The 13,865-nt window shown below is 41.7% G+C and overlaps 1 protein-coding gene across 11 annotated transcripts in view; it reads right to left on the minus strand.

Annotated features, from left to right (window-relative positions):
- Positions 1–13,237, minus strand: part of EVI5 (ecotropic viral integration site 5) — a 74,928-nt gene extending 61,691 nt beyond the window's left edge. For 5 of the 11 annotated variants that reach the window (XM_082765583.1, XM_082765578.1, XM_082765574.1 and 2 more), the window contains exons 1-2: positions 13,011–13,143; positions 2,906–3,135 (exon numbers count right to left, since the gene is read on the minus strand). In XM_082765583.1, coding sequence (XP_082621709.1) covers positions 2,906–3,054 — 149 coding nt within the window. In that variant the 5' untranslated portion in view covers positions 3,055–3,135; positions 13,011–13,143. Of the gene's footprint in view, positions 1–408; positions 500–2,905; positions 3,136–13,010 lie in introns of those variants that run through there. The other 6 variants (XM_082765585.1, XM_082765580.1, XM_082765584.1 and 3 more) reach the window with 5 other exon arrangements.
- Between the last annotated feature and the right edge of the window lie 628 nt (positions 13,238–13,865).

Below are 13,865 nucleotides of genomic sequence, written 5' to 3' on the forward strand. Positions count from 1 at the left end.
TGTATTTTCATTAATGAAAATAACAAGTACAGTCTCTGCAGAAGTACTTCATTATTTTGAGAAAGTTTGTTTGAAGGCCATACTGTAAGTTTTTTTTTTCACAATTGATTTCAATTTAGTTCATATTAAGACAATGCAGAAAAATCTAATTTTGAAAAAAAAATCAAAAACGTGTTTAGAAACCTGATTTATACTGGTGCGTAATGGAAACAGTTTGGAATTCCTTTGCTAGTCTGGGCCAGTATCAAAAGATCAAAGTAATGACAGAGGAAAAAACAAGCACAGAAGAAATATGATTATAAATACGATTACAAAAACCCTTACAACTGTAAAAGACTCTGACTAGTTACTTTCCGTTTTCACAGCTTCTGATAAAAGTTATGCCAGATTTCAGTAATTTGACCTTACCTGGATAAGCTCATTGTCCATAGATTTAAAAACGGGAAACTTGTTATAAAGCAAGTAGCATGCAAGTTCCGTGGTGTTCAGTGACTGTTTTCTTCACCTAAAACTTAATAAATGATTTACTAATGCCAAACAACTCCAACAGGACTCTGGACTGAGCTACCTCACTATTCTGAGGAGGCTTTCAGTATAATTGGATTATAGAATCCTTGATACCTTCATAACTTGATACAGTTTGAGTTTTTTCAGTTTCTAACTTGTTTAAACAATTCAAATTCTTCTTATTCATGTGAAAGTCAACAATGGAAATGAAACCTTTAAAGTTATCCATCGCCAACTATTCTTCCATTAAGCAGAAACAAGAACTTCCCTGTGTTCAGAGTACAATTCCTTGTCAAAGTGTCACTGTGCTAAAACGCAGATTCAAACTTTTCCTGAACTACAGTGCACCTCACATGATTAAATAAATACAAACTTGGTGCTCTAAAGTATTGTATCTCACAAGAAAAGGTACATTTAATGAGACCTGATAGGACAGACTTTGATTAGAACTCATCAACAAAAGAAGACTAAATATAGGATTGAACAACAGATCTGGTTAAAAAAAAAAAAAAAAAATCAAATGAAACCCAACAAGTTTTCTTAACTTTTACTAAATGCAAAAAGCTAACCTGAAGAAGATTAGCAAGCCCAAGTTCACATTCAGCTTTCAACAATCAAACTAGTCTAACTGCAGGGTGTAATATGACTACTCTAGAGGCAGAAGCATTATGCCCTAACACAGATAAGCAGTCCAAAGAACAGATATTACTGCTTTTCGTATAGAAGTTAGTCCCTTGGTCATGAATAGAGCTGAAAACCTCAGATTAAATGCCAATTAGCTTTCTACAAAGAACTATTTATCTCCATTTTTTCTTCTTTTAATAAATTTTGAATTGCTACTAGCATGGTAAAAAAAGTTACACAATACATCCTCAAAGGAGCGACCATCCCATAAACCATAAGGAAAGGAGGATGAGGTGGTTTAGAAGCAGGTTTCCATTCTTCATCAAAAACTTCCATGTAAACTGCATTTGTATTAGGCTGCAGAATATGGATATGAGAGAAGATATGCCAGGAGACACAGTGGCATTAGCCCCACCTTCCAGTTACTCTCCTCCTCTACTGAAAGTTACTACCCTCACAGCTAAATCAGTAGAATAAAACCACAAGTACCACAGCTGCCCCACTGCAAAGTCCAGCAAGCTAACAGATGCTGGAGCAAAAGCCAGTTTGAGCTCAACTGTCAGTTTCTGCACTTTCCTGAAGCACAAGGGACAGCAAACTTCAATGGAAGGCAGCAGATAGCTATAGAGCATCAGTAAGTCTGAAAGCTATTGGAACTCAAATTCTCCTTTACCGTCAACCTCTCATAGGCTACTAAAACGTACTTCTCAAATACAACCAAACATTGCAAGAGGCCATAAAACATAAAAAAAAATCATGTCTCAAGAGTGGAAATAAGGGTTCTAGAAATTCAGCATTAAGAAATCATATGGTCCAATTTTATTTCTGAATGAGATTGTCAATTTGCAATGACTATGCAAGTCAATAGCAACTGATCCAAACAAAAGTGGGATCTTAAACACAGATGGTGCAGATAAATATACAAGCATGCAAAGGCTGCAAAGAGAATGGCAGTCTACACAAAAAAAAAAGTCCAGAGAAACAAGACTAATTAGAGATTTACCTTTCATGAAATTAAGGTATTATGCACCAGTCACCATTAGCATACCAGCAGAATGCACCTAGTATTTCTTGCAAATAACAGATGGTTGAACACTGTCTCCAGCCACACGACACTGGAGAAGATTCAAAGCCTCCTCTATTAGCTGTACCTGTACTAGACTAGGTACCCTGATCCGCAGACTAAACTACAGAACACGAACTGAAAAATTTTGCTTGAGCCCTTAAACTGTATAAGTAGCAGAAAAGCAGCCTCTGCTTTCCTAGTGTTTCCAACTAAGTTTTATGAACTAAATTTTACTCCATGTAAACCAGTAAACAAGTAACATGCTAAAGGCTAAATGTGAGCACGTTGTATAGTGGAAAGCAAGAAAACAATGCGATTCTAAGGTCTTTCACATTTCAAGAAGCTAACAGAAATATCATTTTCATTTAAGAAGGTGAGTTTATACAAAAGTATCAACCCTAAGATACTCTATTTTAAATTGAATACTGAAGACCGTGTGGCTCCACTCTAAGTTCTTCGGATAAGAGGCTGTTATAAACATTCACGTAAGACTAGTAGAGAAAGACACCCTCGAACATTCCACAAAAACAGAGCATCTAAAACACACGTCTCAAGAATGTCAATTCTTTATCTTAGGGGCCTTGAAACAAAAGTGTTCTGCCATGCAGTTTTTAACCAAACCTCCTTTAGCAGTCTCTGCTGAAACTGCAACAACCTAATTTTAGTCTAAATTATTATATCCTGAAGACCAAGGTGTTTTCCATTCACCTGTTCTGTTCCTCAAGTTTAGCCAGTAATTCTAAGTCGTCTGGACTCAGTTGTGTTGGTGAAGATGGCGATAATGCAGGCGTAGACAGAGTGGTAGAGGATGATGTAGTGTGCAAGGAGGCAGATGGACTCGCCACCTGACTGGCCATTTGACTGACGGTGTGAGATACAGTGTTCTTCACCCATGAGAGAGTAGAGCTCAGCTTTCCTGCAACCTTGTCTGTCGCCACCTGTGATGACAAAAAGAGGTTGCAATGGTTGTTTATTAATCTTTTCAGTCAACCTGCTGTCACTGAACAGAGGAAAAAAGATACAATATACATGAACTAACATTGGGATTATTTATTTTTCCAAAACACCCAAAGCTGTCAGAAGCAACACAAGGAACAAAAGCAATAAAAATAGTACAGAAGTAGTGACATGCAAGTATGCTGCTAATACACAAAGAAAGATAGAGGAATTTGTGATATATGTTCAACAGCTGTTTTTTGCAGTAAATACTGCAGATCAGTTAAGACTTCCCATTACAAAATGGAATAGAAATAAAAGCTTACTTTAAAAAAATCTTAAAAAAAAAAAAACAAAACAAAACACAAAAACGTAGAAAAATATATATAAAGAAGCAGTCAACTACTTCACTGAAGCAGCATAAGTGTATCAGTGTAAATACCCCAACCGCCCTGGCTTCTGCTAATCTTCATTAACCCCCTACAGTGACAGACCAGAGGAGCAGACACCACATTTCTACACTACAAAGTAAAAGATCCTCTAGCATCTGCAGAAAACTGTCACAAAGCATTTAAGTTCATTAATCCACAACTGCTCCTGACTGCCTTCCATCAGGCAGCTCTTCCACTGTCAGCTCTTCTGCTTCCTGACTTCCTCATCAGGTCATCCCTGCACAAGCAAGTGTCTGTGACCCCAACCCCACTGCCAGCTCCCAATTCTGGGGCTCAAGAGGGCTCAGGGGCACTCTTGAGAGGTGCACCTGGAGCAGAAGGGAGCTCTGAGCTGGCAGCCAGGGGAATCCATCTGTCAGGAATCAGCAGGGGCTGATCACAACAGCATGTGGACTGCAGTAACGCTGGTCAAGGACTACAGAGTAAAGCAGCCAGCCTCACCAGTTCTTTTGTTGATTTCTTCACTAATCACAAGATAAGGAAGAGCAGCAACTGCTGGAGATGTTTTCTCATGAACACTCACTACACCTTCCTTCAACCACCAAAGGCACAAGAGACCTTGACCTACACTGATTCACCAGCTCAGCATGAACCCGGGTTTGATTTCTGTCCTAGCCCAACTGGAGACAACCTAGACACACCTGAAAAGAAGAGTGAGTTGCCTAGCAAACTTCTCAAAAACAAAACCAGGTTGAAGAGGAAATTCTCCTGAAGCAGTGTTGCTGACAACTGTTAATTTAGATCTCATCTGACTTCCTCAAAATAATGAATTGCTCAGCGGTTGTCACAATTCTGCAATACAGCTTATACAGTACTTGCTAAGATACTAAAAACCTTAAACAACAGGAAAAAAAATGCTCCCCAAGGTCCTCTAACAGAATTCAATTAAAGCATAATTTCAAATGGAAAAAGTAACTCCATCTCAGCCCAGGGGCTGCTATCGGACAGCCCTTTCTAAATGGAGAAATAGGAACCTTCGCAAATCATACCAAATTCCCTCTTTTCATACTGCCTTTCAAATATTAAAGTGTGGGATGGGAAAACTGGTTTTGATTAGATGAAAGCACTCACAGCCAAAAAGTTAGATTTGATTCCCACAAGCTCAAATCAAGGGGAGAAAAAAGCCTTCCAACCACCAGATTGTTGTACAAAGTATTTGTGAGAGGTAGAAAAAACATCCCTTAAAAGGCATAAACACATTAGCCAGAACTAGACACCATGCCTTCACTCATTGCATCACATACCCTGAAGCTGTGATTTACAGGAATCCATCTTCTGTGATCAGAACACTCAAATCCAAAATGCACGTTCATCTCTTTTTTCATAGTCTAACACACCATGCCTTTGCTTCCAAAACTTTATTTCTTATCCTCATTTGACTTCGATCTTTCTCATCCTACTTATCTGCAGTATATCCATAATATCCTCCCCATAAGACATTTACCCAGTGATTTTCTCTTTATTTTTTCCTCTCACCCTGAATCAAACATATTGCTTGAAGATGTACTAGAAATCCAGAACATGCTAGCCAAAGCATCTAACTAATAAAACGCTTCAGTAATGAGATACGCTGTTAGCCCAAGTAGCAGATGCCCACACAGCAAGTCTCAAACCCTCCATCAGCTAGTCAGGAACAAAACACATCCAAACCTAAACAGGACAGAAATATCTACTAACCTAATGCTTCAGTGTACCACCCAAGCTCTCTGCAACACAGGATGCTTGGGGATGACCAAGTTTTCAGGGTGAACATGTGATGCTGCAGGGTATCTGGGTCAGGGATGGCAAAAACACCAGTAAGCGTACAAGCAAACAGTTTAACACCTCTCTGCTTTAGAAATGTCATGTTGCTTAGCACAACATTTTGGAAAGACTGAAAAAGGCAGTACTGTCAAACCTTTGATGTTTTCTGTGGTGTTTTTCAACAGTCTCCTCACTCTCCTAAACACATTTCTTCTAAAAACTGATTACTTAACTAGCAGTATTTCCACAGACCTACAGCCATGCCTCCCTTTCGCAGAGCATCATTGACATAGCCAATTTTCAACCATCCTTCCATTTGCTACTCTTTATTATTGTGGCAAAGGGTGCCCAGCTGTTTGCAGCAATACCAAGGACAGCCAAATACTCCACAGCCTGAGGGGTCTCCTTCAAGAGCCTGCTAATTAACCAGACTGAGAACACAAGTGCTGCTTGCAGGAACACCAATGCTTTCCACTGAAGAAGGCCAGGTCTGTAGACCAGCAGGCAGGATCATGCCCACCTCACCCTCTGCAGCATTCTCAACTGAGCAGACAGCTCAGCTCCAAACCAGAGTCATTGAGGCTCCAAGGCAGAACAGTGCAGCAGCTCCCAGGTTGCCACAGAGCTTACGTCCAACAGATGAAGAGCACAGGGAGAGCTCATTTGCATCTGCCTGCCTAATTAGGAGGTATCTACCTGGTCTTAAGTGCAGGAATTTTGAGTTTGAAAAGATCAATCTTTAAAGAGACAGGGGAACAAAACCAAACAATGGCTAAGCCACTAAAGACCTTCTACCCCACTACAGGTTCCAGTGAGAGAACAGTTAGCGCTGCTCACCTACCTGGTCAAGCACCAGGCAAGGCACAGACCTATGGCTGCTTCTTTAAGCTACAGCAAAGGTAACAGACATTTATATTGAGCTCTGTACAGGTATGTGATACGTGCACTTCACATATGTCAACTAAAATACATGAACTCCTCATCTCAGCTTTAAGTTTAGCATCTGAAATCAGCTGCTGATCAGTGCAATACTGTGTTAGGTTTGAGTTATTCCAAATGAATACTGCAGTGGAACAACAGATTCAATATTTTATGTAAGGCCAGCTGTAGGCAGGCCACAGCATCCCATATCACATATGTATTATCTAAATATTTTTGCCTGAGAATCTCATAGGTATGCTGTAGCACCCTACCGTAAGTCCCAAAATGTTACCATCACATTTGCTACACAGACAATATTTGTTTTTCAAGAAAAACAAATTTTTCAGTCTATTTAGACTTATTGACAAAAAAAGATATTTCACTGTAGACACTGAGTTCAGTTAATATGTGCATTCTGCGCTTCCCTGAAAGCAGTGTGTCTTAAATCTTATCTTAATTACCTGAATTATTCTCTCAACTATTTTTATCACACAAAGGAAAAAAAACTGCAAGCCCTACACAAACATTAATATGTATACTATATGTATTTCACATCCTCTCTCTATCCTTTCTTCTCTTCCTAAGAGAAAGAGGTGGAATCCTAAAAAAAAAAAAAAAAAAAAAAAAAAAAAAAAAAAGGAAGTGGTTGTGTACATGGTTTTCAAGCAAGTTGTATAGCATTCCATAAAGCCAGTCTCCTGCTTGCTTCAAAAGGTAACAGCATTCTAATAGCTGAAGAATAAACTAAACTGACTCAGGCAGTGACATACAGGAGATGCAGCTGGTGAATCAGCCTGTTATCAGGCTTCCTGACAATCTAAAATCCTAATTCAGGACTCCAACATGGTTTCACTATTAGCTTCATCTGTACCTTCTATACAAGAAAATCATTTTAACTGGTTCCAGCCTAAGTCCAAGAAAGTCCTGATTTACTCTCATATGCCTAAGTTTTTCTTGTAATGTCACCTACCAACAGCCAGGAATATCAATGCTGGCATACACCAGCTTTCATTCCGTTTGACAATCACCAGCCCTCCACGCCTTTCTGATGCCTTTCCATGCCTTTCTACAAGCAGACTAACGTTTTAGACTGTGTAAATCTAAAGCTAGCAGGAAGCTCTCTGTAGTATCACTTAATGAATACGCTTTCTTTAAAGTTGGCTTCAGACTTTGATGGGCCTAGAATATCTAGAAACAAAGCTGCAAGTTCACAACATAATCTAATATATAAAGTATTTTGAGAAGGCACTTAATTAAAAATGTTGCAGTGACCCACCAAAGGTTGAAGCCATCGGTTAATGATTGAAATATTATTTATATGAACTTTGACAAAGTTGTACTGAATTCTATTTCCACAAACTCTAGGTTTTTAATTATCTCTGAAGACCACTGTGGTTTACAGTCTCTCAAGCACTCGCCAGTACACCAGCTGAGAAGTCAAACCAAGGTGCTTTTGCAAGCACTACCTAAAGATGACCCCTTATCTCTATAAGAGTTCTCTCTCAAGCCTGGCATATGAACACTAACAACCTTCAGGGAACCATCTATGCCTTCTTTCAAGGGGTGAAGAATCTAGATATGGCACTTGAGTAAAAGATGGACAAGAGTGCCTCAGATCTATGAAAGAAAGCACTGAAGGACTACAGTAAAAGCTTTATGGAGGAACTTGAAGGAATTTCCTTTGTTTCTCTGTGCTCTTAAGCCTCAGTTTGGAAAACATCTTTGAGTTTCTGAGTGTCAAACTACATGCTTATCCTCGAAGGACTGTCCTGTTGGCTAACAAAACAGGAAGAGTCATAGATCAGTCCGCTGAAATCAAGAACTGCAAATTCAGTTTGTTCATGTACTAGATTGGAACACTTTGAAATGTTTTTCAGTAAAATGCAAGTCAGCCATTTCACTGGAGTTCAATTATCATCACGTTTCAAAAAATAACAAAGCCTGAAGGACAGACATGCTTTATCCTGAAAGCTCCTTTCCACAGACTTTACTTTCCTACTCATCCCTTAATATCTAGTTCCTTTAATGCTGCTTTCAGCCAACTTTCTCCTGGAGCAGTGCCAGTGCTAGCAGCTACACTACATTAGTGCGAAAATATACAAAAGTACATCAGTGCACTTAAATTTACTAAAAGCCTTAAATCCATACTTCAGAAGTCAGAAACAAGTAAGCCACATTTTAAAATATTCACTGAGCCACAATGAAGATCAATGCTTTTGACGTTACTTTTAAAGCATACAAGATTCACAAGGAGTTAAATTGGTAAGTTAAAAGGATCAAATTTTGGACAAGATAAAAATACAACATTCTATGCAACATTTATTTCTATATACTGGCAGCCTGTTTTCTATGTTTAATTCTACTTGTTTAATTGTGACACGTATCGCAATCCACAAGCTAGAACTGAAATGCCTATCTCCCTTAAAATGGCTGTGCAGAGTCCCCTTTCTCAAGGGCTATGTGAAGAGAGGTGATGGAGAAAACAGGCATGGCCTTATAAAGCATGGTAAGGTTTACAATTTCATTACTTACTAGAATATAAAACAAATTAGATGACAAAGACAGGCAAGACCCTCACCTCTGGATACTTTCCTTTCCTTCAAGGAATCAACTTCCTATCAGTTATACTCAAATTCAAACAAGTAAATCAGTTACGGAGTGACTGACCAGTAACCACCTTCATTTGCAAGCTACAAGTTCATCACAACTTGCTGCTGCTGACAGACTATAAGAAAGGGTAAAACTTTTAGAAGTGAAAAGCACAACCAATTCAGTAACTTCCAATTCCAAGAAGTTGTCTAAGCTATCTACGGTAAGCCCAGCAGATTTGGATAGAAGTACAAACATCAGTACCCTATTTCTAGTAACATGATCCATGCCAGCACCCATAGCCTTGCTGTAGTATTTAACTCTGCCCACCACTTTGCTTCGGATATCCGTGACTTGTCTTCACAAGCATTTACAGTGTAACTCAAAGCAAGCAGCCTTTTACTGTTGTAGTGTCTTCCTCTATGCCACCAGCGTCTGTAGCAGTGCTCCTGCAGTTTTTTTCTGAACACGCCGCGTAAATGAAAGTTTTTCCCCAGTTAGTGATTAAAGAAAAAGGAGCCTGCTCTTCAGAGAAATTACATTACTCATAGCCAAATGAAAACAGTTATCTTTTGATTGTTTAACCACTGAGTCTTCTGCTTCTGTTTAGAAATAAATGCCTATTCACTTCTTTTTGTATAGATCTTTACAAAAAAGAAATAAAACTCCCAAGTCTATATCATGGTCTTATGGAACTTTAACTTGCATCCTCATTTTGTCTTTAGAAATATCAATCACAGTTCTTTTTCCAAATGTCTGGGAAATACTGAAGCTTCAGCCAAACCCATGAAGTCCCAGCATTCCAAGGCAAAATAAAATCCAACAAAAATAACTCCACTTAATGAATGTTGGTTTTAGCCCTACTGTTTCAAAGAACATTTAAGTTGGAACTTCCCCCCCCCCCCCATGTCTGAAAGCAGTCTGCCATTCAAACTATATGCACCAAGAATCTGTGAAAGAGATTTAAAGTTAAGATCTCCTACACAATATCACCCTATGTAGTGATATGGAAAATACACATCCAAAACTGTTTTTGGCTAGCTACTAGTTGTTTTACATCCATTTTAAATGACTTTCAATTGTTTCACTCTAATAAAAACAGTAAACTCTTCTCATAACATCCTCTTAGTTACAAGTGCACTGTCAAGTTCTGACAACAGCAACTCACTACTAGAAGACTGGGCCCATCTGCCAGTCTGAAGAAACCAGATAAAAAAAAAGAGTTAATATAGTATAAGATACTGGTGAACCGGAGTTCCATATCACCACAATAATTACACTTTCAGTGTTTAAAACAATTGATCAAGAGCACATTACGATGTTGTCACCCAGGTATTTAACATTATGTTAGGGAGACAGCTAAAGTTTGTTCATACAAAAAATAAAGATTTGTGGTAGTGCCTTTTGACTGTTTCCCAAGTTGGGAACCAACACAGAAAAATTAGATGTCCACAGTCATTCATGGACACCACCTTATTTTTAGTCCAGAACAAAGCCCAAGCTTAGCACTGCACTTTAACCCCAACTACTCTGGAACTGCCTCACCTGGTCTCAGAAGGATTACTTTTACAGAAAATTACCAAAGTTGACCGTTAATACAGCCTGAAATAGCACAATGACCACGATATCATCCCTGTCAGCATGACCAAAAGGAGATCATGTTCTTCATTACGTGAATCCTACAGCAGGCCAGACATTGCCTAGGCCCTCCCCCAAACACCACTTCAAGGCTAACTGGATAGTTACCGGAGTTCACAGGAAGTTAAACAAATTAGCAGTAACGTAATCAAGGACAAGCTAGGATTCACTAAAGCCTCTACCTTGCCAGCACATAGTTGTTGCTAAAGCAAACACGTGCATTCAGCAAAGACATGTCATGGCTGAATGTGAACTGAGCAAAGCAAGGCAAGTCTGCCTATATTACTACCCAGTCTCCTGCCCAATCCCCATCCCCCCTTTTATTCCAATCACCACTTGCTGCAGAAGGAAAGGAGACATTTAAGCAGACAAGACTATAATGAAAGCATTGCTGTATTTCCCATTTAAATTAATCAAAACGGTACCAACAGACTATACTTTTTTTTACTAGTAGGTAAGACACAGGATTTTAATTCAGTATGCCATCTACACCCTGAGGTGACAGTCAAGAACTTCAGAGAACACTTGTAACAACTCAAAGTTCTAAGCACCTATAATACTTACTGTTTGCTTTTATGGATATAAAAAAATTGTAGTCATGTCTCGGAGAAAAAAAAAAAAGAATTCAGAGCGTGTAATGAAGGCAAGCAAAAGTTGTTCAAGAAAAGAACATTCAATCAGGATTTTCCTTATTGTTCATCTTCCCAGACTACCAGCTGAAAGGGTTTTTCTTTTTAACTATGCATTTGCCAAAATGGTAACTAAAATATTGAGTTCCACATGGACTCTGCCTTAAGCATTAAGAAAGACTTGTAACAAAAGTTAATATATCAGAAGGAGCAAGAAAATGGAAACATTTAGTATTATCTAGGCATAGCCCAAGATGGCTTTTGTTCTTTTACACTGTGGTAATGGAACCTTGAATTAGCAAGGTAAAAACTGTTTTTCAAAATTCACTGCCAAGGGACTCTTTTTTTTTTTTTTAAAAAAAAAAAAAATAAAAAATAAAAAATACTCCTCCATTTATTATCAGTCTTACCCAGAGACCAAACTGACAGCAACTGTTTAGGCATATCACTTTCCCCCACTCCTCCTGTCAACTTCAAAAGGCTTTTCTCCCATCCATTGCTTTCCACTAACATTTCCACTCTCCAGCCATCTCTTGCTTATTTGTTCAAAAACTACCAGACAAAGCTACAGAAGAAAAATGTATGGAGGGCAGTGAAAAACACGATGAAACTCAAGTCACTAAACTCTACCCCAGGAAGTATCTATACTTCAGCATGCTGGAAGCTAGGAGGAGAAACAGGATGGAATTAGGATTCCTGTGTTTAGTAATTTTCTCCAAACATCTGCTACTCTCAGAGGCACTACTGGGCTGGGTGAACCTCCAGGGACCCACTCAACAGCTGCTCTCATCTGAGTTTAATCAAATTCAGGCAATGCTGATTCATAATACCCTCTGCTTTCCTCCTGATCACATCTGTTTTTCAATACCATTTATTTCCTCTCCCAACCCTTACTTGAAAGGGAATTTATATCTAAATATTTCAAAATCAGCCTTAGATCTCGATATACAGTTGTGTAAACATAAGAGCTGTACAGCCATGATCAAAGCAGAAACTGCAGGTTAGAAGGTTAGAGAAGTGAAGAGATATTTATACAAAACAGCTACCAAAAAAAAAAAAAAAAAGATACTGTTACCTTCTCTTTCAGCCACATGAAGTACATACAAGAAAAAAAAAAAAAAAAAGCTTTTCTGAGGGGAAAAAAACGTTTTTTGAGTATTTTCTCAAACACTTCTGGAGACAAGCAGAACCGAACATTGTCAATTCTTCTCCGAGTGAACACGACTTCATCCTACATCTTCTCTAGATAATCTTGAAAAGAAGCTGTGCCAGGATGACCTGAGACTGTTTTAACGCGGTCAGTGTTAGCACTGGCTCACGTTGGGGTTGGGAATTCAGAGTGTTACAGCAGACACGAAGCTGGCTAGCAATTGCTCTCTGGCCAGCAAGGCAGCAAACCACCATGAATCCGACACAACTGCATGAGAAGCCGGGGACGCAGAGCTGCCAGGAGCAGCCGAACAGCCGGCTCCTCACCCTTCTTATATAATCTCGGCTATGCAGATGCGGCAGGAGGTGCTAGCGAGACCTCCGAAACAGCGGTTGAAAATCCCATCTCAGAAATGAAACGTCCAGAAGCTCGGGGTTTAACAGCACCCCAATAATAGCGGTAACAATAAAAAACAATAAAATAATAAGCGCCCCCTCCTTCCACAAAACAAACCCGTCAAGGCGCCCCGCAGGCAGCAGCTCTCCCCTGCCGCCGCCCCCGGGGCCGAGCCGGCTGCGCACGCCCGCGGCCCCCCCGCACCCCCGCACCCACCCCCGCCTCAGGAGGGCCCCCCCGGCCCCGGCCGGCTCGGCTCGGCCCCGCCGCAGCCCCCCGGGCCCGGCCGTTGCGGCCCGGCCGCCGCGCCCCGCCGCGCACCGCCCCCGGCCCCTCAGCCCGCCCCGGCCGCGCCTCACCTTGGAAGCGCTGCCCGCGGCGGGGAGGTGCGGGCATCGGCGGGCCCGGCGGCCTGGCGCGGGGCGACGACCTCCGCGGAGCCGCTCCCCGCCCGCCACCCGCTGCCCCCCGGCAGCTCCCCACGCTCCGCCGGCCGCGGCAGCCGGGCCACGTCCCTGGCGGCAGGGCGCAGGCGCAGTCCGCGCGCAGCCGCCGCCGCTTGGAGCGGCCCCGCAGCGCCCGGCCCAGCAGCGGCCTCCGCCGGCCCCCGGAGCCCGGGCTGCGCAGCGCCGAGGGGCGTCGCGCTCCCCCGGGCTGGTGCCTGCAGGAGTACCGCACACGCGTCTGAAGCGGGAGGGGGAAGCAAGGAGAACGCACAGACACGCTTCCCTTTCTGATAATAAACGTTGCCAGTCAGAAATATTTCGCTACAACGCCAAAAGCCTCAGTTTTTACCTCAACAAATCCAGAGCCTCTGTGGAGGGCAACTCTCGTTCCAGCAAACATTGCTGCTGGGGGGGGGGAGGAAATTGGCCCCGAATTTGTAAGCGGCTCGGCGGGGTAACGGGGTAACGAGCCCAGGTGTGGGGCAGCCACAGGGCAGAGGTGTGGGCAAGGGGCTGGCTGGGACCGCGCTCGGCTCTGTGGGTCGTGTTCACCGCCGGGACGCAGCGGGTCAGGCCTGCCTGGCTGCCAACGTGGGGCCTCCTGCATCCAGGGGAGCCATTGCGCGGTGGTCGCCTCATCAGCAGGCGGGTGGCTGCATGGTGGGGAGCGGACAGGACGCCGTGCTCGGCGAGGGTTGCTTTTATGTAAAAACTAAAGGGTAGGCAGAAACCTCAGCCTTCCAAAACCCAGACTTAGTTCGATAGCTT

Source organism: Aythya marila (assembly GCF_965140915.1).
Source record: "Aythya marila genome assembly, chromosome: 8".
NCBI lineage: Eukaryota > Metazoa > Chordata > Aves > Anseriformes > Anatidae > Aythya > Aythya marila.